We start from the raw sequence: 26,524 nt of genomic DNA, 5'->3' as shown, positions 1-26,524 counted from the left end.
AACAAAGTCTCAAAAGCAGGCTCGACAGAAAATGATGACATGCCGGTTTATTGCCGCCAGAAGAATCCTGAAACTGTACCTGCTAGGGTGGTGAGCAAGAGACCAGGCCCAGCCCAGCCTCTTCTGGCCAATGGCGGGTGAAAATGAGCCCCCCATGGGCCCAGGCTATGCCTGGGTGCGGCTCACACACGTCCTGTGCTACGGAAGTGTAGCACACTTCTTATGATGATGAACAATACAGGTGTGTTGGAGTAGTGGATTATGGGATTGGAAGTCCCCAGCGGCAGTTGGAGACCGCAGCAACTCTCCCTGCCTTGTAGCGAAGCAGCTGGACAAAATTGGGCGATATGGATAGTGCAAGTAGCAGGTACCTGGCTCAAGACCCGGGCTAAGCTCCAACGCGATCCCCTGAGAAGTTATATGAAGATGGGTGGTTAGTCGGAGCAGTAAGGGATTCTGATGCGACTGACTTTCAGACTCACATCGCAGCTGTACTTTTAGTAATAGGGGCTGCTCCTTAAGGCTAGACAGTGGACCTGAAGAAGGTCTCCTCGTTTGGTCCAGGAAGCAGAGATCCTTCCTCAAAGTATCACCTTCTGTCTGAATGAGAGATCCAAGGGCCTCATGTATTTGCTGGAGAAAAGGGTATTCCAACAGAAGACAGGCAGATAAATCAATACATATGGGCCATATGGAGAGTGTGAGCATTCCCAATAAAAATGCTTGAAGAGCACACATACTCAAATCAAATCAAATATTCTTTATTCGGAAAAGAAACTTTCCATAAAACATACATAGATATAAAAACACAGTTCTATACATAAAATATTAAAATACAGTAAAAAAATATATACTAATACAGTCTTATTACAGGAATATGGCATGAAAAGATAGATGCAATATACTGATTATCCGAGCAATATACTGTGCACAAGGGGCATAAGCTTATTAATCTGACTCATAGTGCAATATTTCCAGATGAGCACACATTTTCCTTTGCTTCAGAAAACAAATGTTGATACTGTGGTTCATATTTCTGCTGTATTTAATTTACACAAATAATTCAGGGCATCCTTGCCATTTCTGAGCTAAAAATACTGGTTTTAAAATCGTTTCATGATGCCCTGATAACATTTACAAAACAAAATCAAATGTTCAGTTGACTGCACAGATATTTCATTAATGGGACATTTGGGTAAGTTCTTTTTCCACATCACCTATTTTTTGGGATGCAATCATGACATGAAAATGCCTAAGCGAAGCCTTGTAAGAGAAAACCCTTTCTGTGTATTATTTACATTTAATAGGTCACTTGGAATGTCATTACACAGTGCCTCTAATATATCTTTGTATTGTAACTTTATTTTTCTCCCTGTAATATCTCCTACCCTCCATAAAACCCATAAGCAGCATTTTCAGCTTTTTTTTATTGTAGAATAAATACTTGTGGGGTTGTCCAAGAAGAATTATTTGTCTATTACCATTAAGAGGCTCTTTATATGACCAAAACAAGAAATGTTGTCTCTACCATCGGATGTATGACGTTACAACGCATACTTTTACAACGAATGCCTTTACAACGCATTTTTTACAATGCAACATCCATTACAACACATTCCATTACAACGCATGCCATTACAACAAATTTTTTAAATCTACCTTTACAACGCATTCCATTACAACGCATACTACCTTTACAACGCATACCATTACAACACATAACATTACATTGCATGTATGGTAAGTATTGGATAGTGTAGGGGTAAAAATTACTATTCTAACTCCAGGGGGGTGCAACAGTAGGGTAAGTGTTGGATAGTGTAGCGGTAAAAATTATTATTCTAACTCCAGGGGGGGGCAACAGTAGGTAAGTGTTGGATAGTGTAAGGGTACTATGCGTTGTAATGTTATGAGTTTTAATGGTATGCGTTGTAATGATATGCAGTGTAGTGGAATGCGTTGTAGTATCATGCGTTGTAATGGTTGCATTGTAATGGCATGCGATGTAATGGATGTTGCGTTGTAAAAGTTTTGTTGTAATGGAGGTGCGTTGTAAAAGTTGTGTTGTAAAGGTTGCTTCCCCTACCATCCAGAGACAAGCAATCGTTAATTATTTCTTTTCTGAACTTGGTTCCCGATTTGGTCCAAATACTATGCCAGAACTAAAGTGCATTAACTTAAATGTTGTCTTCAATATGGGGGACTGCAAGTTCACTATAAACAATATAAGAAGGAGTTGAGTGGGGTACCGCCAACAGTGGGCGCAGGGATTTATTCTCCAGTGTTTGTAACAATGTGCTATTTTACTGTCCCCATTGCTCTGCCCTGTAAATGACGCTATTAATGCATTTGCTTTTATACAGAAGCAGCATCTCTTTTATGGGTGTATTTCCAATTTTGGATGCAAATCTAAATATTGCCTCTGATGAATTTCAATTTACCAATTTTTAAGTGAAGGCTCCAAGAGCCAGGTTTAGAAAACTGGTACCCAAGTAAGAAAAATGATCTACTTCCATTAATTCCTGTCCCTTAACAAAATGAGTTTTTTTCTTCATTTTACTTATTCACACACACATACTTGAAAAGTACCAAGAGCCTAGCTTTGTGCAGGAACGAGCCGGAAGCAGGTCGAATTATCTTTTACTCTTTACTGAAGAGATAATGGTAGGACTGTTATAATGTCCATAGCAACGGTATTGGAAGCTGCTAAGGATAAATATAGGGTATGTTTGATATAGCTGCTACTTTGAATTCAAAGAGGAATTCATTAATAGTTATACATTTTATTATGATACCATCTTCCTTCTCTTTTCAAATGATTAGGAAATTGTTGGTGTAACGAATCCTGTTGTAAGTCTTGTGATATGTTCGAGCAGAGGCGCTGTGGCTAACACATTTTCATCTTGCAGATAAAAGGGAAAGTGACATACTCAAATTTAAAGGTATACTGTAAAGGTCCTAGACTCCACTAAACAATAAAAGTGAATTGAAAGGAAATAAGAACAAACAATGTTGTACATGCGGACTAAAAAGAAAGATACAGAGAACAGAATTTGTTATATAAAGGTATGAATAATTGTTGGTGGCAAGCAAGGCAACAGTGATAGTACACCCTATGAGTATGTCACATAATTTATAAATTGTACGGTTCCGGGTGGGTCAGAATAAGAATGGCCAACATAGGCTAACCTGGGCGAAGGAGATGTCAGCATGTGAGCGGATCACGCGTGCTTTGTGCACACTCTTGTGCATTGGAAGAGTGGCACACACAATGGGCCCGATTCACAGAACTGACTTAAGACAAAATCCTAAACTTACTACTTTTGGTATTAACAGAAGTTAGGATTTTGTGTTACGTTTGTCTTAAGTTTGTCTTAAGACAGACTTAAGACAGAATCCTAACTTTAGTCTGTCTTAAGTCTGTCTTAAGACAAAACCCTAACTTCTGTGAATATCAAAAGTAATAAGTTTAGGATTTTGTCGTAAGTTAGTTCTGTGAATCGGGCCCTCACAGTTCAGCAGCAAGTGTTTTTCAGTAGAGGGAACCATTAAACATACAAAGGAGCATGTGGAGGACAGGGCACAGTAAAAGGAAGAAGATTGGTTGAGAGCAGAAGTTGTGGTGAGATGTGGCAAGGGAGCTTTGAGGGAAGGAGAGAGTGGGGGAACTGGCCAGAGTTCTAAAGAACTTGGTTGTGGATGTACTACAACTACGTGTCAACTTGTTTAGAAAAATATATTTGTTTATGTTCTTGCCATTTGGACTGATTTGAGTTATGGTGTACTTGGGCAATTAAAATATATTACTGACTTTTGTTGGTCAGTGGGTACTTTTTGTGGTGCTGTGCTCTGTTTTCGGTTTACTAGAGTTCTAAAGACCATGGCGAGGGCTTCGCAAAAGGGCCCTTTTTTTTGGGGCCCCTAGCCAGCTTGGTAATGGTAGTGGGAGGTGTCCCTGTGTCTGGGACATCTGAAGAGGGTTTATGTCCCCAGGTAGACCACTTTGCTCTGGAGTGTTGTATTATTGAATAAAAACACATACAAGGCGCTATAAGGCTAGCTGTCTTCTAGGCACTGCTCAGCAATTGCCTCATTTGCTGGTGGGCACTCAAGTTATTACAAAGAGGAAGGACTTCGAATTGCTGACGTGAACTGCACAAGGCGGTTTACCGTCTACCCTCTCAAGAAAAGTCGTGGCCATCCATGGAGGTTATTGTAGACCCCTTTGTTTCTAAGTTTCTTTTTCTGCAGAGCATACAATTTTAATAGAAGAAAACAGTCATTCAAGAACTGAGGCACTGAGCCATCCCTAGAACTTCATAATAGATATAAAATCTGAAACCCTTGGTTTCACTGAAAACCAGTGTGGTATCCAACAGGCCTCCAATACATGGTCCTTTTCAGGGATGCCTATGGCCAATCGGATACCCACATTCTGGACTCTTTAGGGTTTTCACCCATAGCTTTTTGGAGATGCCTAAAGATATACCGTTGGCACAGTCCACATGTAAATGGATTACAGGTCCAACGATGAGAATATGTAAGTGACAATATCGATAAGACATCTTCGGTGGTCCAACTGGGGAAAAAGGCTTTACCACTGCGTCTACCTGAGGACCCATAGATTAGGTTCTAACAATTATCACTCCTAGAATATCTCCTTGCCTTGACGAGGTATGTTGGTGGTTGAAAATATTGGCCGCGTGAGGCCTCCATTTTATTTTCCCAGTTATGTTACTGTACTACAGAGAATCACTTCCAGGTTAGACTTGGTGAACGATCCAGGGGTAGAGGGTGTGTGTCTGGGAGACTGTAACTGATGTCAAGACTGTTCATTGGGAGAGCATTAGCCAGGCTCCTGAAATTATGCAGCACGAGAGTTCCAAATTATGCAGCAGGGTTGAGTTAAATTATGTGGTGAGAAAAGCCAAATTATGCGGTGTAATGCAGCACTTTTTTTAGTATTACTTCATTATGTTGTTCTTTTTACACTTGTTAACACAGACTGAGCATTGGGTGCACTTCATTAGTACCAGTGTAATGCCTAAATTTAGCAATAGGCAACGGAAAGGTGACCAGTCAACCTTTGCAAAAGGCCTTTCACTGTGCGGTAACACATGCCGCTGTGTTAGTAACTTTTGAACCAATTATTTTCTAATTCTGCAAATTCTGCAAATGTTTTATATCCTGCAGATTATGCCGCAGATAATGGATTATGTTGCAAATGCAAATCTATAATTATGTGAAAAACGCTGAGGCCATTCAATCGCATAATTCCAGTGGCCCTGAGTATTAGTAAGGGACCTGGCTGTTTTGAAGGGAAGTTGTGGGCAGATATAAGCAGATACATTTAGAGATGTGGTGGTGAATATGAATAGCTGGTCTCTGTGCCAGTCTCGTAGGGTGACCACCTCTCTCCGTATCATTATGGACACTGTTTCCCATCCTAACCTTGGCTCCTACAGGTGTGATTGTCTAATGAGTTCAATGAAAACAAAACAAGACTACAGCATCCAGAATGCAATAGGCAATCACGCAAAAATCCAGGAGTCGAAAAAGTGTCCTTAATGACCTGGTTGTTACCATTCTTTCTCTCTCTCTCTCTCTCACGCTCTCTTTCTCTCTCGCTCTCTTACTCTCTCGCTCTCCCTCTCCTCTCTCTCTCGCTTTTTCGCTCTCTCTCTCCCTGTCTCTCGCTCTCTCTCTCTGTTTCTCGCTTTCGCGCTCGGTCTCTCTCCTCTCTCTCTCTCTCTCTCTCTTTCTCTCACGCTCTCTTTCTCTCTCGCTCTCTTACTCTCTCGCTCTCCCTCTCCTCTCTCTCTCGCTCTTTCGCTCTCTCTCTCTCTCTGTCTCTCTCTCTCTCTCTCTCTCTCTCTCTCTTTCGCTCTCGCTCTCTCTCTCTCTCTCTCTCTCTCGCTCTCTCTGTCTCTCGTTTTCGCACTCGTTCTCTCTCTCTCTCTCTCGCTCTTTTGCTCTCACTCTCTCTCTCTCGCTCTCTCTCTCTCCCTCTCGCTCTCTCTCTCTCTCTCGCTCTTTTGCTCTCTCTCTCTCGCTCTCTCTCTCTCTCTCCCTCTCTCTCTCTCTCTCGCTCTCTGTCTCTGTCTCTCGTTTTCGCACTCGGTCTCTCTCTCTCTCTCTCTCTCGCTCTTTCGCTCTCGCTCTCTCTCTCTCGCTCTTTCGCTCTTGCTCTCTCTCTCGCGCTCTCTCTCTCCCTCTCTCTCTCTCTCTCTCTCGTTCCCTCTCTGTCTCTCTCGCTCTCGCTTTCGCTCTCGGTCTCTCTCCTCTCTCTCTCTCTCTCCCAGAGCTCTATGACAGCGATTAAACTTTATGGCGTTGGCTTCATGTACCCTTCACACAGCACTTCTTTCTCCCCCCTCCTGGGAGATGATGGATTCACTAACTGCACATAGAAGTCTTCAATAAGTATTTGTTGTGAGGGTGTGCATGCCACATGGTTATAACCAAAGGCTTTTCTTCCATTCAATATCCCTTTGCAATGCAAATACCTGCATGGCGAGCACCTACCACAGCGACGTTCAAAACAGGTTTATTAAAGCCAGAGCTCCCTCTGAGGGGAATATTTGACTCTCTTTTGCACTGCATAGTCCAATCCGGGGACCCAACTGCGACATTCAAATTCGGCAGAGAGCCGCAGCTGCCGAAGCCAGGCAGCATTTATGACCTATCTGGGAAATGTAGATCAGCAGGTGGCAGGAAGCTACAGGTGCCACCCACCGCCGCGGCCGTAGTGGGAGTACCTGCCGGGCGGTGACGTGTCCATTGCATCACCAAATGCGATGCCGTGCGCGCAACAAAATTCGTTTTATTTATTTATATGTTTACTTACCTGTTAATGTCCGTAATCCATACATTACTACTCCCCACCCTGCTCCTCCCCCTTCCCACACCACCGTGCGCGGCTGGCCACCCACAAATGCACAAATGCACAGCTATGGTATACGGGGGGAGGTCAATGGGTGTGCATCCCTGATTCTTGTAGGGTTTGCAGCTGTTGTGCATCACTCCTGCATCGATGTATCACCTAAATGGGTCAGTCCTCATGGTTATAAAATAATATATAATATAGTATGACATAATATAATATGATATAACATAACACAAAAATACAATACAATATAACATAATAATATATAACATAACACAACATAATACAATACAATAAAACATAATATAATATATTTTGTGGTCTAATCAAGCCACAGATAGTAAAAGCCAGCCAGATTTTCAGCATGATCAACAAATATGTGACTAATCTCCACTGAAATCCATGCTATGTTACTCCTTATACAAAGTAGTTCTGGATGTAGTATAGCACAGACCGTTTTTTACTATATCATTCAATGTTCTCCTACAGTATGGGCTTACAATGCCATTGAAAGGTTTCAATGGCATAATGATAAAAGGGTGACAGGACATTAGAAGCTTCAATTAGCATTGTGGACTAACAATACCACTTGCCAATTTGTTTGGCTTTAATTGTATACATACGTGTATATATATATATATATATATATATATATTGTTTTTTGATTAGCGGGGCTGGTGAGGCTGCCTAATTATACAGCATGAGGTAGACGCTCCACCAAGCATGAGGAGGAGCACAGCTGGCACTTAGCACCTGCTGCCGGCACCTGCCTGGCACGCAGTCTGTTTTATGCGAGTGTTTCTTCTAACTACCTCAAAATCAAAATCATAAACTTTTATTCGATTATCAAAAATTTACATAATCATAAAAAGTACAGCTTTAAAAGGAACCATCATTTTTGTACTGGGGTTTACATTTTAGAGTTTACATCTTATAAAACAATTTTCGATCGAATTCTTGTTACTATTTTTAAAAAAGTCACTATCATTTTGGCTTCATGCGGGTTTGCCGGTGACTGTAGATAGGCAAGCGCCGGATATGTGTTTCTAAGGCCACTTAGTCGCAGAAGGGGAAGGATCCATTTTTTCCTGGCCACACTGTAGTATTTACAGAATAGTGTGACGTGGACCGTTGACTGCTTGGAAAGCCCATCGCAAGGACAACAGTTCATGATCCGTGACCAGTTATTCTGTTCTGGAAATGAGACCAGGCGAAAGAAGAGATCAAACCGGAGTCTAGTCAATAGGAACTTTTCGTGATTCGAAAGAAAGAACGTGAGGTAAGGCTGTATCAGCTTCTCTGATTGCAATTTAGAGATTTTTTCATTTAGTGTTTTCACTATCTCTGCTTGATTCCGGAGTTCTCTCAAGTGGCCTAGACACAGTTCTTTCAGCTGTTTCTTGGATATATCTTCAATCGAGGATGGATCAGAAAAGTATTGCTCACGTTTAAGATCTTGAAAAAATTTAAAAACGTAATTAAGCCAGGGAATTTTTCTCCAGTGAGTTAGGCTAAGACAGTCTGTGATGAGGGCGCGTGATACATGGCTTTCTGGGTTGCACCATATGCGATGCCATAAGATGAGAGGTTGACAGCGTATGGTGTCTGTAACGAATTCCATCCCTAGCTCTCGATGAGATGCTAATATCGGAGAGCTTTGGGGGAGAGCCAGTACGTATTTAATGAAGGCGTTTTCCGTAGCCTGTAGTTGCTTGATGCACCCATAACCCCAGATGCCTGCTCCGTAACTCGCCACGCTGTGGCATTTTGCGTAGTATAAAGTTATGAGTTCTGACGGAGCCGGTTTGCCTAGTTTTCTGGAGAAAGCGCAAAGTGCAGATGTTGCTCGACGAAAGTTAAGGTTTCTGGCTTCTATGGCTTTTCGCCAGGTCATTGAATCGTCAACAAGTATGCCCAAATATGGGTATACTGACGTTTTTTCCAGCTTGGTGTTGTTTATGTATATGGATTTTGTGTTCCCTGGTTTGGGTCCTATGGACATTGTAAATGTTTTCTTTGTATTTACTTTTAGTCCCAATGAGTCCATAAACGTCACATATTTGGCCAGCTGTCGTTGTAGTTGGTTGGCTGTTCGGGCCAGGATGACCGAGTCGTCGGCGTAGAGTAGAATGGGTATAGGGCGACGAGCTATTTGCGGGAGGTCCTGGCTCCCTGCCAACATTGCTTCTTCAATCCCGTTGGTGTATAGGTTGAATAGGAAGGGAGCCAATACACACCCCTGCCTGACTCCTCGCGTGATTTTGAAGGGGCGCGATATGTCGCCGCCAATGCCGTAACGCACTCGGCCTTCTGCGTTGGTGTATAGGCCCCTGAGAAAGGCCAGTATCTCTGGATCTACTCCGAGATTCAACATAATTTCCCACAATTTGGCGTGCTGAACACAGTCGAAAGCCGCGCTCAGGTCTACATAGACCAGATAGATCTTCCCTTCTTTTGCGTGGGCATATTTCCCAGCCAAGAGCGTCAGGTTTAGGGCTTGCTCCACCGTACCGAGTCCCTTCTGGAAGCCGTATTGCAGATCCGTAAAGATGTTGTTTACCTTGGCCCAAGTTTGTAAGCGGTCCAAAAGTAGTCGGCCTGCAATTTTGCCCGTAGAATCCAGAAGGGAGATCGGCCGGTAGCACGCTGGGTCGTTTCGGTCCCCTTTCTTAAATATTGGCAAAAGAGTGGATGACGACCACGAGGGAAGGAGACCGACTTGAGCGACTGCGGTCATTACCCGGGTTATTATTAATGACCAGTAGTCACTATTGTGCAAGAACAAGTCCATAGGTACCCCGTCCGGGCCGGGAGCCTTGCCAGTTTTTGATGCTCGAATTGCTTTTCTGACCTCAGTGACTGTAAAGCGTAAGTTGATTGGAAGAAGATGGGTTTCTGCCTCGGCCACGTGCTCTGTTTGGGGTGTGTCGGATGCCGGGCCGAAAATTTTTGTGTAGTGAAGGACCCATTCATTCTCTGACACTGCGACGTCGAGATGGTTTGGATCGGTGTCATTTTCCAAGAAGGGTGATCTAATGGTCTGCCAAAAAGTGGTGCTGTCCTTTTTTAATGCGCTCTCGTGCAATTGGCACCAAAGGTCTCTCTTGATCTGACGCCTACGTTCTTTCCTTGTTTCATTATACAGTTTCCTCCGGGATGAGATTAGTTGGGCGTCTCTTGGCTTCTGCCGAAGAGCTTCTTTTAAAGCTGAAAGGGCTTTTGTGCAGTCCGAGTTAAACCATCTGTTGGTTTGGGATGTAGGTTTGTTTGCCCTGTATTTAACTAGTTCGTCTCTTATGGCCCCTTGTATGTTATGGAAGGAGGCGATGATTAGTTCAGGAGAAGCTTCTGCGGACAGACAGTCCCTTTGCCAGGGGAGCGTTTTTTCGAGTATCCTTTGCGTAGTCGTCTCAGGGTCGACTTTGGCCCATTTAATTACAAAACCGTTCCTTTTCTTTAATGTTATTGTTTGCTGATCGAGGGAGCTCGTTCTCGTTATAGGAGGACCTGCTTTCTCCATTGTGATCTCCACGCTTAAGGGATAGTGGTCGCTGATCGGGGTCGACCCTACTTTATAGTTTGCTAACGTGTTTTTACACGTGTTTGAGGCTAGGATGAAGTCGATAGTAGATGTGCAACCTCTCCCATGGAAGGTGGGTTGAAATTCCTGTACCGGGTCCACTAGCTCATTTACAAAGTCTAAATCCAGGGTAAATAGAATTTCGTTCAGCTTATTTCCACTTTGTGAGTGTGCAAAATGAGGGACCGGATTGCCGAATACAGATAGTAGGCCACAGGTTCCGGTTTTGTGGTTTGGGCATATTGGCTGGTTAAAGTCTCCTCCCCAAATGAGTTTTATTGTTGCACTTGGATTCGAATTTTGCAGTGTGGATATATGGGCCACCATTTCTTCCAGGTTTATGCAGCGGTCCTGGGTACCTGTGTTATTGTAGTAATTAATAAGTATGTAGATATTCCTTGACGCAGTGGTGAGATATGTCATTTGGATGACCTGGAAGGCAGATGTTTCTTTTATTAATTTTACCGTGGCTGCTAGAATGTTAGAGAAGTAGATCATAAGACCACCTTTGGGTCTTCCCATTGTGCTTGGCGTTGCTTTGGTGAAAAATGTCTTGTATCCCGGTAGATGGAGGGGGGATAGACGCCAGGTCTCTTGTAAGCACAAGATTTGATGGCTTCGTGCTATTTCCAGCCACTGAGGACATGTTATTTTGCTGGCTAAGCCTGCAACATTCCAAAAAGCTATACCTACGGCAGTGGCCTCGTTAGTTGTTGAGATGGCAAAAGTGATTTTGCCACTGGTTGTGATTTCAGTGGTTACGGGTTGCTCAGTTAGTGGACTTGCGCTCGTGGCCGAGATCTCTGAGGGACAGGGGGTTAAGAGATTGTTTTGTTGAGTCATAGAGGACTCTGCTAGCTCGAGCTGTTCAGGTGTAGTTTTCTGGTACTTATTTGGGGCTAGGGAATGTGAGACATCAGCTAAGTAATGACCTAACTACCTACCTTCGTGAATGAAGTGAAGATGACTTGGATCACTAGGAGGCAAAGTAATTTCTGAAGACAAGGTGATCCCAGAGAATTGCATGTTAGTGGATCATCTCACCCGAGAGATGTGGGAACTTGAACTGCAAAAATAGCAAATAATTTTAGGTCAATTGTTTTGTGTTTTAAGATTGAAAGGATAAGACTTTCTATATATACCTTTCCTCCCAGCCTTCCCTAAGGTAACAACTAATCCCTACCTCGTAGAATTTTTTTTAAGTGCTCCTCTTTGTTGCTTTTGATTGCGGGACTCGCATCCACTTTTTTAATTATGTAGACAGCGCCATTGATACCTTTCCCTACAGTCTTTTCTTGGAACTGCCGAACAAAAACACAAATTTGCATTTTTGATGCAGATTTAAAAGAATTGTTTGTGTCAAAAATGTGCATGGAAAGCAAAAATTGCTTATTTTGGTTAGCAGACATTTTGCTTTCTTTCTACATGGGTTTTTGAGCATTTTAAGTGGATACACCTTTATTTTTGGAGGGGTCAGATTTTGTCCTGCTTGTACCATCCTTCATGTCCAACAAAGTGCTCAAAGCAACAATAAATATGGATCTGGAGTGTGGAATACTTGAACTGAGGTGACATGAAGAACTTCTTTGAGAAAACAAAGATCCACCGGTGATGTTTGAGATCTGACGCTGAAAGCTGAGATATTTCTTTTACAAACCAAGAACGAGAGTATCTGAGGGACCTATGATCCCCTAGCCCTCACTGACAACAAAGTCCCTCCTCAGCCCTATGGTTTGACAGTGGCCACATTTCTGGCACAGTCTTCCTATTGAATTCCAACAAGGTCTTCCAGTTGGCCTCTGTCAATTAACAAAAGAGAATGTTCCTTTCTTCTTCAACCAATAACTTATGAGGAAACAATCCAGGGAAGCTCTTATGCACATCAGTGCTCAAGCAGCCACAAGACTTCTAACTTCCTTTGCTATACTAGCCAACCCCGTTTAAGACCAACAGGTGCGGGTGTTTCTTTTTAAACTAAAATCCATGTAGGATTAACTATCTAGTCATCAGGCTTCAAGACTATGAAGATATTCCTCGGCTGCCCATTGCTTCCGCAAGGTCGAGAGGGATCTCCTCAAAATCTGGGTGCCCATGGTTTGAACTAGAACATATACCACATGATTCCAGTAAGGAGCATGCAGAGATTGATGACTAGTGTCTTTTCTAGGTGTATCTCCTCCAACCATACCACAAGAATACATCATGTTATTTTAGAAATAGAAAAAGGACTGTGTGGTAACAAATTGAAATGCTCATGGAAATTAAAATAGGACTGCATGTGTTTTGAACAATACATTCATGTTCAAAGTCATAGATATCATTTTCAAAAATGACATGGAGCCGCTTGGTCACTGGTTGTGCCCGGGTTGATTATAACATTTAAGTAAACAAGTATCTGGTGTTAAGCCCCCATCCCATCCATGCTTTTAACTAACAGAACCTTGCATTCTGGGGTTTGTAATTATGATTTATGTATAAAAAAGTGTGTCATTCAAAATGAACTGATGTGAAGTATTATTGTAAATATTAAACATGTTTTGCTTTTTCATTGCACTGGAAATTAAATGCACATGTTCTAAAATATACCTCAACTTATCAAATTTCTGTGATTTGTAAAATATTTTGTTGCAAGCATTGCAAGTGAGTTCTTTGGCTAGCGAGGCTAGTTCAACAGAGCGTAGAGAATTACTATATTCTTGTCTAAGCTCTGGCTCAGCACTACCGGTGAACTCTTCAACTTGTTTACCAGGCCGGATTGGGCATTCAACCACACTGGCATTCCCCAGTAGGCTACAAGCAAGGGTGCTGCTTTCAGAAGCTGGACTGTCATGACCCAACCATGCCTCTGTGGCCCGCTTCAACTCATGACATCCCACACTGTGGAACTGGCTTGAATTTATTGGCCCAGGCTAATTTTGGTTTCCAGACGGGTCCTGCAGGTCAACTATGTACTAGGCATGTGATGTATTCCTATAGGTTCTGTATCGATCCCCCTATTCCTGACCCTGTTCTGGTTAATAATTAACTAGCAGCCATCCCACGGTACAAAAAACCGTTATCTGATTAAGCCACGGCACAGGAACGCGTTATCTGATTAGGTCATAACGCTTGCCATCTAATTAGGCCAGCACTATTCCTCCAGCCCCTGATAAGGCATACGGAGTTCTCAAAACAAATCAAACCTATGACAACCTGGGAAAATCCCTGCGGCCATTGTTTTGATTTCACCGAGAACTTCAGCAAAATAATGTGCGAACAAGCCCGTTCGTATGACATCCTTATTGACGTATCCATGTCCATCCTTACGTCAATCTCGGCACCTTACAGGTATAAATATTACCGACATTGCCTTAAGCAAACACACGCGGTGGTGACGAGATCGGAGCAGCGAGACGTGCTGAGGAGCCCAGCAGAGAGCGAAGCCCACATGCGCTGCCCCGCCTTCCTGACGCGCTGAGAACGAGACGCTGCTTTTCTCCTACCGAGAAATCCAGCTCCGGCGCTTCCAAGCAGCCCTCGCAGGCAGCTGGAATATCAAGACCAGAGACGAGAGATACCAGCCCTCAATCATTCTAGATCTCAGGTACAGAACTGAATAACCCCTTGCAGAGAATTCTTGAGTCAGTCACTTGGCAAGACAAACTTAACTTAAACTGCTACTTATCTACTCCCGCCCACGTATTAGGCTTAGGTCAGGTACACTGGGGTAGGCGTGGTTAGAAGCACCAGTTGAGTACGATTAGTCAAATGTATATATGTATGTATCTATTTTATCAGTTTTAAATATCATATGGCTTAGAAACCATATCAATGCTTCTGCAGTATTATTTTATACTTCTGCTTTTATTGTATGCACTTTACTTAACCATAAGTATCGCAGTAATATCGATTCATTTCTCTTGTACGAGAAAAGAGACTGATCAATAAATACCATCTTTTATTGAACACGCCCGTCTCTTCCTTTTCTCTACAATCTGGTGAAACTAAGACTGCACGTACTGACTGAGTAAAATAAGTTGTCTTTTGTTTTCACACGACTCTAGAGATACACTCTTGATTAGGGGAGAGCAAAGTTGTCATGTTCTATGGTTGTCAGAAACTAAATCCCTTCTTGTCTATCCAGGGAGGTTAAACTCCTCCTTGCCTATTCGAGAAAGTTTCTAGTGAACTCTGAGCTAGCTGGCAAAACCAAAAACTTTAAGTCTAATATCGTCAGTAGAAGACCTAGTTAACCTCTGCCCTAGGTCTATACTATTGAAGATATTATTCCAATGCGCAGAGCCTATTGGGATAATAGGAACTACACTACATGGCGCCCAAACGTTTGGATAGGCGATAAAACTAACGCAAGACATTAGAGTAACTCAGTCGTGCTTTTTCACACAGAACCCCTTTTTTCCCATAATACTCCAAAGACGTCTGGAGTGGGTGAAAGGCCATATCCGCCAAACCTCGCAGGAGGAGACTCCTATGTATGGTTCTTGGTTTAGTCAACGTTGAAGGATACACTGTTCCAAAATATTGTGCATCTACTCTTTGTTTCCATAGAAACCTGATCTGCAAATAAATAAAATAATCTTCTTGACAATAGTATGTCAGAAACTGAAGAAGAAAGGGAGACAGCTAGAATAGCAGCTGAACTCCTAGTAGCAGACAATACTCTGCTGGAAAATGACCCAAATGCAATACTCATCCCGGTCAACATAAGGAAATCTATAACCTTAAAACTTATAGAAAATGGACTGACACCAAGAGGTTGTACAGTCATATTCGTAATTGAGGCACACGAATATCGGCAGACAGAGGTATTCTATTCATGGATAAACTTTCCAGCAGCAAACGCTGTAACAAAAGAGTTCCACTATTATAAAATAGAGGAACCACCGGATATCTACACTCCTTTCGAGGAGGTGGAAATACCACTCAAATTCCAAGAGCACCTGCTCTTGTTTCATGGCGCCCTAAAACATAATAATCACATCACCAGGCTCGGTCCACTAGGTAGACCAGGAGCAACGTGGCCGGTCCTAGCCGGATATACACCACATCCAGACATTGAAGAAATGCCTGCAGCAGAGCTTTTAATACAGCTAAAACAACTAATCAAAATACATAGACAATTAGTCCAATATGTAATGCGGACTTCAACAGTCCAACCAGCAGTTAAAATTCCACAGCTGAACCCTCATCAGGGTAACACAAATAAAATTACACCACAGAACATACAGTCCTGTCTGGGTAAAGTACCCGCAAAACGGGAACAAATGCCCTTCTGGCTAGCACAAAAAATCACTCAAATAGAGGCGGTGTTTCCAGACACCACCCCGGTAGAAAAACACAGGATTCTGACTATCTGTCTTCCAATGGGAATCGCACCACACGTGGAAGACTGTGACACTTGGGGTACAGTCTTTGCTTCCATATACACAAAAACACATGGTGTACCATCCATGTCAGTAATACCAGATGTGCTAAAACAAATTCAAGATGAATACGGTCCAGAACCCGCTTTAACTCTCGGTATGAAATTACTGAAGGACTTCAAGCAGGTCTCGGCTATATTATTAGCCAACATAAAGGGAGAAGCAGCAAATGTGGCGATCCGCCAAAGGTTAAAAGAGACAGATATAGCAGACCAACCAACTGAAATTGCCAGAATCATAGAGAAATCCTATGAAGAACTAGGAAGAGATAGTCTGGGTGGAATACCGGTAAAACCTCAACTGATTGAAAGTCCTGAAAAGATATTTATTAAAAATAATTTAAACACTCAAAAAAAGAGCTGGGATGGAAACAAACAATCCAATCCTAAAGAAAAAAGATTCCAGTCCAGAGGAAGGTCTCCTCGGCGGAGAGAAAGATCTCCGAACCAAGGACGCAGGTCTCCCCAAAGTGAGCCCTCTGGGAAAAAATACAACCTTAGAAATAGGGATAATCTGAAGAAACCTGATAGATATCAAGATAATGATACACGTCCCTCTCAATCTTTTCAGACTTCCTCGCAGAAATCGGAAAGAAGAGGACGATCAGAACACAGGGAAGAGCACGTCAAGTCCAAAGACAAGGAACCTGCTCATCCAAATAAAAAGTTACAATTTCCAAAAAAGAAGGTAGCCAGTATTAAAGTAATCAAAGATGCCGAGTATACTGAGAACACAGCTGAAAAATTGAGAATGGGCTCAGACAATGCTAGACAGCGCAGCAGAAGTGAGCATAGCTCGCAAAGTCCTTATGAATCATCTGGAGAAAGTGGACACGAATGAATACATTCAGGTGGAAACTGTAGACACCAGAGTTAGCAAACCTCACAAAATATATGAAATAACATTACGTATAGAGGGGGATAAGACTAGAAAAATAAGGGGACTATTTTAGGATAATCTCTCCCAGGGCTATGACATCCTTCTAGCTGAGAAAGACTGGCCACCAGAGTTTGTCAGGGAGTGTCCTCATGGCGAAGAAATAATTATGCCTGCCTTCTCAAATCATATTCCAATTCATAAAAAATATACACTTGCTAGAAAGTGGGCAGTAGCTCAAGCTCCTGCTTTATATAAAAATCATGTAGGATGGGATGAGGACTCTCCTCCTCACAAAATCCAGTTAAAATCACAACCTACTGCACAGAGGCAGTACCCAATTAAGCAAGAAGCTAAAAAACAGGTAAAAGAGATCCTAGATCAACTTGAATACCAGGGGGTGATTGAAACTTGCACCTCACAAATGAACAATCCTTTGTTTCCTGTCTCCAAACCAGACAAATCATATCGTCTAGTTTTGGATTACAGACACCTTAACTCATGTTGCAAAACATTTGCAGTACAAAACTCGCATAGTGCTGCACTAATGAATAACATAGTGCGCAAAAAATACAAAACAACATTAGACATCTCTAATGGATTCTTTTGTCAAAATATAGCACCAGAGAGCAGATATTTGACTGCGTTCTCGGTAAATGGCTCGCAAAAAAGCTTCTGCCGTTTACCCCAGGGGCACAAGAACAGCCCAGGATTATTCTCAAAGAGAGTAACAGAATTACTACAAACATACAATGACGAGGCATTATCATATGTCGACGACATTTACCTAACAGATGATGACTTGGATACTCACTTGAAGAGAGTGAACACCATAATACTTGGGTTCGCAGCAGAGGGTTACAAATTCAACTTTAAAAAATCAAGAATTGCCCATCTAACAGTCCTGTTTTTAGGATATGAATTATCAAGTGAAGGCAAAAGCCTGGCTGACAATTTCCTAGAGAAATGTGCTGTACTCCAAGCTCCTAGAACACTAAAAAATGTACAATCAATTCTAGGCTTCCTAAATTTCGGAAGAACATACATTGCAAATTACGCAGAAAGGATTAAACCCCTTTATGATCTAATAAAACCAGATTTTAAAAGAATCAATTGGACTCAAAAACACACAGAAATTTTGAGATCTTTACAAACAGACATGTTAATTAAAACAAAATTAGAAACACGTGACAACACACGCAATCTTGTGATTCGAGTCATCCCAGGAAGATGCGGATTCACATACCTGACCTCTAATGAGGGAGAAAAGGTACCAATTGCATACAAATCACACTTGTACACAGAAGCTGAAAAGAAATTCAGTATTAAAGAAAACATTGTTCATGCAGTTCAAACGGCTATAGCAAGAGAAAAAGACAACGCTGATGGTAGACGTATCACAGTCAGAACAGCGGAGTCAGCCTTTGAGGCATTAACAACCCCATGTAATTTACCAACAACAACGTTGAATCCAGAATGGATACAATGGGTGAATTCAATTACAACGGACAGAGTAAAATACTACTTTGATCCAGAATTAAAGGAATTAAGATATCTAGAATATGAAATGACATACCCTCTGCCAATCGACATTCTGCCTTTACGACAGTACGCCTGTGTAATACATACAGACGGGCATGCTCAACCCTCAGTTTGGGGAGAGCTGGCTTACAAGGCCACATGCGAAATTATAAAAGAAGTGTGGCGCGGAGGTAAATTAAGACCTCTACTTACAAAAACACACTCAGTGGAAAATAATTCAGAACAACAAACTGAAATAATAGCGTTAAAAATGGCGCTAGATAATGCCGATCGCGAATTCCCGACACTTATTGTGTGCGATTCGTATTACTGCGTCAAATCATACAATAACGATTTACAGAAATGGATTCAAAACGGTTACAAAGATGACACAGGTGCGACAATAAAGCATAAAATGCTTTGGGAACAAGTAGTTCATTTGCAAAAAGAACTACCAAAAACTCACGTGATACACTCACTGAGTCATCAGCGTGATGGCGTTCACGTTGCAGGGAATTCATTGGCTGAGAAAGCCACAACGGCAGCAACTGAATCGGCTTCCGTAGTCAAGAAAAAGCATACAGTAAAACACATTGACGGTGAAACTTTGCTGGCGGTGAAAACGTCATCAAAAGGCGACTGCTCAGCACTACCGATCAACTATCCACTCAATTATACATACATAATCGATGCAAACTCAGTCCCTTTTGCTCGAATTCCTGGAGTGGGGGATAGAGTTATTCCAAACACGGACAGGAGAGGCTTGTTAATAGCAGACGCACATATGGGTGAGGGTCTCAGACACCTCAAACTAAAAGATTCTCTGGAAGAATTACAATCAGTGTACTGGTGGCCAGGTATGAGCCTGCATCATCACATCTTTGTAAAGAACTGCCCAGACTGCAATAGAGATCGCAGTGGCGAGAGAAACGGTATATTACCATGGCGTTTCACTCCAGAATGGATCAACAATAAAAATTAATGCGTCCAATTAACATATAAAGACTAGTTTCCACTTGTGATGTAGACCCCAGCACTCGGCTGACGTCTGGACTGTTATAAAAAGATTTGCGAGTCTATAATGGCATATACGCTCGAAGCATGCTACGTTTGGCTGAATGTTTTTTCTTCTTGCCCTAAAGCGTATGAAAAACATGGCCAAATGAGCATAGCATAGCGGGACTCTTCTCACTTCCTACCTGAGGGAACGGGATGGTGTAAAGAAAAAACCAAAGGCATAAAGCAATCTATAACAGCAAAAGTATTAGGTTCGGGAGCTGGGTGGGTCAAACATCTAATAAGTGTCCAACGTAGTCTAAATAACCTGCCAAGAAATTCTCTGAGGGGATTCAGTCCGTACGAATTATTGTTTGGAACTAGAATGATGATCTTAGATCTTGACAGTCAGACTTCAGTGGTTAAAGAAAAAAGCTTTGACATCAAAGATCGTTTGGCTATTTTACAGGACTTAAACGAAACAAGGAAAGACCTGAGCAACATAAAGTTGAAACAACAGCCAACGACCACTGAAGAAAAACCACCTGTCCCAGAAAGACCTGTCTGGATTCCAAAAGTCGGGGATCTAGTCAGAGAAAAGATCGCGGTAAAGAAGGAATTTGGGCCTTCTTACAGAAAAGCAGTTCCTGTCTTGTCTATCAACGGGACAAGATCAGTAGTACTACCGCCCCTTGCTGGTAAAAAGGAGAACAGGGTTGTATCAATCGACCTGATAAAACCACAATCATGTGGCCGATAACAAACAGTAGGCCAAGTGGACTCCCGATAAGTAGTAGAACACCAAGATTTGCTACAAACACAGAGGTTCAATCTAAGAGGCTACTCACATTTGAAATGCCAACAGAACAACAACAAGGACTATGCAACAATGCTATGGAACTTAAACCTCTAAAAACCCAAATAAAACATTTAGCAGAGACACGCCAATCTACAATGAAGTAACAAATGACTATGCTGCTGCAACAAAACACACTAATAAAGCAAACAGCAATCCTGAAGCAATAGGAACTATAGACAGAACGGCATCCGGTTACTTCATCAACTTCAGTGATTCATCTGAAGACCTGAGTGAATCAAAGGAACAAACATCAACAAAAACCTTTAAAGATAAAGCTAAGGAACTTTTTCAACATCTGAAAGAAACCTATCTGATTTCTCCATGGATTGAATTCTGGGTGGCCTTAGGTGCAATAATCCTCATACTTTGGCTCATCATGGTACTATGTTTGGGACACTTCATTGAGGGAAAATATGCTAAAATGGACACAGCAAGCCAGAAAATCAACTTGGTCCTCAAACCACACACGTCTTCACACGTCGAGAAAAGAGAACTTTCTTCAGTCAACTTCACAGCCAATCCTATATCCGGTGGGGTAGCATGGGACAATACTGATGATGAAATCTGTGGTCCGGTTGAAATCCTGAAGTATCCACATCAAATCAAGATCTCATTGAGTGACTTTGTAAAACCAAGCTCAGTTGCTGATGATTGGGACGTTGAAAGCATTAATAATATGATGTCTGACCTAGTGATGTCTGCTAAATTTACAAAACATGATTATTTGCAGGGTTCGTCTAATTACGATAAAATGTTCTGCTATAATCACTATAATAATCATTATCTGCATAAATCTGCACAACCTAGAAATGTTTTAAATTATAATCAATGGGAACACTGTGCAACCCCTCCAAAAGGTAGCTCAAGAACTTTTTATGACAAATATTCATATTTTTCAGGGTTCAACACAAGCAATGCAGAAACATTTTATTTCAAATTATCAAATAAGACAGGTACAAAGACCATGCTTACAAACACTAAATTGATATATTCAGACTCGTTTTTTGAGCAAATGAGTACATTTGGTTTTTATTACTGGGACAAAAATGTTGAAGTAAAAAGTGTTTGGGGTACAAAGGAATGGCAAGTACAAGGTATAGAATCATTGTTTAGAGCCTGCATGATCCCAGAACAAATTATATTTTTGAATGACACTGTTCAACAAACTACCTGTCTTGGCCTAGCCAAAATCAAAGACTTAAACAAACCGTCTATTCCAAAGCCATCAATGAACAGTAATAGCTCTATAGATGTTGAGATAGACGTAAACCATATATTAAGCCAAAACAGAACACATCCTGATTGGAAAAAGTGGTTGATCTGGCCCACAGATACAAATAACTGTCAAGACAGATTCCTGAACAAAATCCAAGGGTTCACATTGACCAGGCCAGACCCTAGATATTCCCAAAGACAACACCCAGGGATAATTACCACGTACAGTGTGGGCAAGCTCTGCCTTCAATGGCTACAAACATCCACACTGGCAGAAATTAAGCAACACCTGACTTTACTTACTGATGGTGCTGACTTGCGTGATTTCATTATGGGACCGCGCAAACAGCGTCAAAAACGCTTCATAGCAGCCTCTGTATATGCAGCTTATAACGAAGCCTGGAAAATAACTCAAATTGAAACATCAGAGAGAATACGGGAAATTGACCGTATTAATTTGGAAAAATCACTTTCTGTAGTGGACAATGGGTTAATGACTCTGTCCTCCAGAATATACTCTTTGGACAGCATTGTGTCTTCAGCAATCGACATAATATCGCAAGACTTACTGTTGTTACAACACGGTCAGTCTCAATTGCGTTCTATTGTACAACTTGGCTGGACGTTACAAAATCTGCGTTCAGGCTATGTGCCTTGGCGTTTAATCAACACAACGTCACTGTTCAATATCTTTAACCTTACTGATAAACAAATCAGTATGGCACAGAAGGGTGCTGATTATACAATCCTGAGCATTGAGAAACTCGAGAGATTACCATTGACAATGTCAGAACGACCTGTCAGTGAATGGATAATACATGGAATAATTCATATTCCAATATCTACTTTCAGGTTTCAATATTGCCAAAAATATATACAGGCTGGCATGTACGAAAAATTGGGTAAAGGGTACATTAAGTCAACATGGAACTTGCCCTATTCACATGCTTGTGTCAGTAATAAAGGCCGGAAAGTGTTTCTTAGTGGCAATAATTGTGCCATGTCACTAAGCGGTACACTTCTGTGTAATGGTATTAGTTTACACGGAGCCTGTGAAGGGTCCTCGAATAACCTTTCATGTCACCAGCTAGGCACACCTGCGACACAAATAGAACCATTCTTTAGGAGACTATCGAACGGGAGTTACATTATAATTGTAGACCGCAGATGTTGTAGCTTGGTGCCCGGAATACCTTATCTCATAAGTACGACTGCGAAGGTCATGTGCTGTGAACGAGTATTGTTCCCCAGCGCAATGCCAGACAGGGAGGCAAGGTTATGGCCGAATTTGAAAATTGCTTCCATTCGAGTTGATACTTTATCAGAATGAAAACAGTGCTCCTTCAGACGCCGACCAGGCTCACGTCATCAAAAGAAACGTGTGATCTCCAAGTTGCAAGGACAACGGCAGAGATTCATTCATTGTTATCAACTAATTCCCCCATACATTTCGCAGAAATCCTGAACGAAATCTTAAATATTTCTGATACCAGTGGAGTCTCAAATTTATTTAAGACAGTGTTTTCAGGGGCTTTAACACCATTTAAAGCCATTCTGGGTATTTTTCCGGACTTTGTCCATTCCATCTTTGGTGGACTTCCTCTCCTTTTGGGACTAGTGGCAGGAATCCTATTTTTGATTCTGTTATTTCGCTATGGCAAACCGTGTCACAGACAAAACACCTGCGACAAGGGAAGAAACAATCCTAGCCATTGGATACCGGGACCGGATATCTAAAATCCTTGGACTGTCCCGGCTTAGAGACCTAAACATGACTTGGTTTCTTTCATTTAGACCAATGTGGCAAAGCTGTGTTTTACCTGTATTAAGGTGCTTGCTATGCGGAGAAGAATGCGTGTTGGACACCTGTCTGACGCTTCAATCGGATGCGCCAATGGATGCAGAAACTTTGTTGGGTCCGGTCACGGCTCATGCATTGTGCTGTCCCCTGCGGCTACCAATCCTGATGACGGCATTCGTGGAGACTTCACCACTACGATTGAGGGGTAGTAAAGTTCAAGATGAAAGCAGCATCGATCAGGTACGACCTTCTGTCAGCTATGCTGATCGAAACATCAATGAAGGCAATCATGCTCATGAATGCATGGTAACATCTTTTTCCGAGTTAATGGAACTTTCACAGGAAGCTGTTGACAGTTTTTTCGAGAGTCTAAATGATATGATGTTCTCACCAGAGCAGAAATAATGACTTTTGAGCAGGCTAGCACACGGCGTTCCCAACACCCTGAATTTGGCCTTCAACTCTGATAATAAAGTATCATGAACAATTTTTTCCAGTTTACGGACAGCGGAACATAATTCTTTCAGCGGCCCCAAAATATTTTGCAGTTTTTCGGGACACTTATCTTCTGCTTAAAGTAGAAACTATTCTTAGAGAACTAAATTTCTATTTTAGGAACTTTAGAGACATTAGCTGCCCTCTGGCATGTTCATAAATATTTTATTTTGTGATGAAATGGTCTCGCATTTTTTCTTTTCTCTTCTGTATTAAGAACCATTTCATGTGTTAATTTTCATATTTTATTAATAATGATGTATGAATATGCGTAATTTATTTAGCATTGTTATACTGCTTGAGTGCATATAATGCATATATATATCTTTTCGTATATTTCATGGTTTCAAAATGCATATGGATGTATTTTGGGGTGGTACGGTATACACGTGCTCTACTAGTATATTTACTATGCCTAGATCTTGTAAATATGGACATAGTCTGCGTGGAGTGAGTGTGATGTATTCCTATAGGTTCTGTATCGATCCCCCTATTCCTGACCCTGTTCTGGTTAATAATTAACTAGCAGCCATCCCACGGTACAAAAAACCGTTATCTGATTAAGCCACACCACGGCACAGGAACGCGTTATCTGATTAGGTCATAACGCTTGCCATCTAATTAGGCAAGCACTATTCCTCCAGCCACTGATAAGGCATACGGAGTTCTCAAAACAAATCAAACCTATGACAACCTGGGAAAATCCCTGCGGCCATTGTTTTGATTTCACCGAGAACTTCAGCAAAAGAATGTGCGAACAAGCCCGTTCGTATGACATCCTTATTGACGTATCCATGTCCATCCTTACGTCAATCTCGGCACCTTACAGGTATAAATATTACCGACATTGCCTTAAGCAAACACACGCGGTGGTGACGAGATCGGAGCAGCGAGACGTGCTGAGGAGCCCAGCAGAGAGTGAAGCCCACACGCGTTGCCCCGCCTTCCTGACGCGCTGAGAACGAGACGCTGCTTTTCTCCTACCGAGAAATCCAGCTCCGGCGCTTCCAAGCAGCCCTCGCAGGCAGCTGGAATATCAAGACCAGAGACGAGAGATACCAGCCCTCAATCATTCTAGATCTCAGGTACAGAACTGAATAACCCCTTGCAGAGAATTCTTGAGTCAGTCACTTGGCAAGACAAACTTAACTTAAACTGCTACTTATCTACTCCCGCCCACGTATTAGGCTTAGGTCAGGTACACTGGGGTAGGCGTGGTTAGAAGCACCAGTTGAGTACGATTAGTCAAATGTATATATGTATGTATCTATTTTATCAGTTTTAAATATCATATGGCTTAGAAACCATATCAATGCTTCTGCAGTATTATTTTATACTTCTGCTTTTATTGTATGCACTTTACTTAACCATAAGTATCGCAATAATAACGATTCATTTCTCTTGTACGAGAAAAGAGACTGATCAATAAATACCATCTTTTATTGAACACGCCCGTCTCTTCCTTTTCTCTACAATCTGGTGAAACTAAGAATGCACGTACTGACTGAGTAAAATAAGTTGTCTTTTGTTTTCACACGACTCTAGAGATACACTCTTGATTAGGGGAGAGCAAAGTTGTCATGTTCTATGGTTGTCAGAAACTAAATCCCTTCTTGTCTATCCAGGGAGGTTAAACTCCTCCTTGCCTATTCGAGAAAGTTTCTAGTGAACTCTGAGCTAGCTGGCAAAACCAAAAACTTTAAGTCTAATATCGTCAGTAGAAGACCTAGTTAACCTCTGCCCTAGGTCTATACTATTGAAGATATTATTCCAATGCGCAGAGCCTATTGGGATAATAGGAACTACACTACAGGCAAAGACACTGAGAGGGCTTTGGGACATTGAGTAGGAAGCAAATTAGGCCAATTTGGGTGATGTGAATGACCAGGGCAGCAATAAGAGAACTATGCTTATGCACCTGTAGATTGAAATACTCCAACAATGTCAGATCTCTTTGCCAACAATTTTCAATCACTATATTTCCAAATTGAATATTGTCAAGTTGTCAAGGGGGTCATCAGATTTCTTTGGCTACTAATTTCAATTGACGTACATTATTGGACGCTTAAGCTCTTTGCAGAAGAATCTTTCTTATCCTATGATCTTTCCTTTTTCACCAGGTGTGGCAGTGCGGCGGGAGCATGGAAGTCCTCCCGTGTTCCAGAGTCGCCCACATTGAACGCACCAAGAAGCCCTACAACAATGACATTGACTACTATGCAAAACGCAATGCCCTGCGAGCGGCTGAGGTGTGGATGGATGATTACAAATCCCACGTGTACATGGCATGGAATATTCCAATGATGGTAAGTGTGGGAGGAGGGATTTTGCTTCTACCAAATCTGGTATCCACCTTTTCTCCCATAGGAAAGTTGCTTCTCATAAATGGTTACAAAATAACGAATGAATAGGTGTGGTACCACACTATCATAGTAAGAACATCGCTTCACGTAAATACGGTGTGTTAAATATCGTTTACAAAAATATCACCACATTTGCGTTAATAAAGAAAATTTATGGCCAATTCTTGTAAACAATATTTAGGGCATTATATTTATGTCTGACAACGTTCTAACTATTATATTCCAACATACAATCACAAACAAATGTTTGAGCGTAGGCATGTTAGAAGATAGGTATTTCAATTTTCTAACACATTTAGTAGATAGCATAGTTTTCCATTAGAAATGTGTTGTTGTTTGTTTTCCTTCATTTGAAACTTGAAAATTTTGTGGAGTTAGTTCCAAACAATTTTGCACCTACTTCTTTAAAAGATAACTATTTGCACTTCAAACTGATGTTTGCACCATTGTAAAACTGATTTTGTAGTAATTAGAAAAACAACCCAGAATATTAAGTGTATTGTTGTTTT

The 26,524-nt window shown here is 41.7% G+C and overlaps 1 protein-coding gene across 1 annotated transcript in view; it reads left to right on the top strand.

Annotated features, from left to right (window-relative positions):
• The window catches only part of GALNT9 (polypeptide N-acetylgalactosaminyltransferase 9), a 796,816-nt gene that overhangs the window by 634,030 nt on the left and 136,262 nt on the right, over positions 1 to 26,524 (top strand). Inside the window, exon 7 of the mRNA XM_078667888.1 lies at positions 25,773 to 25,958. Coding sequence (XP_078524014.1) covers positions 25,773 to 25,958 — 186 coding nt within the window. The remainder of the gene's footprint in view (positions 1 to 25,772; positions 25,959 to 26,524) is intronic.

This window comes from Lissotriton helveticus, chromosome 11 (assembly GCF_964261635.1).
Source record: "Lissotriton helveticus chromosome 11, aLisHel1.1, whole genome shotgun sequence".
Classification (NCBI taxonomy): Eukaryota; Metazoa; Chordata; class Amphibia; order Caudata; family Salamandridae; genus Lissotriton; species Lissotriton helveticus.
This window is presented reverse-complemented; position numbering and strand designations above follow the sequence as displayed.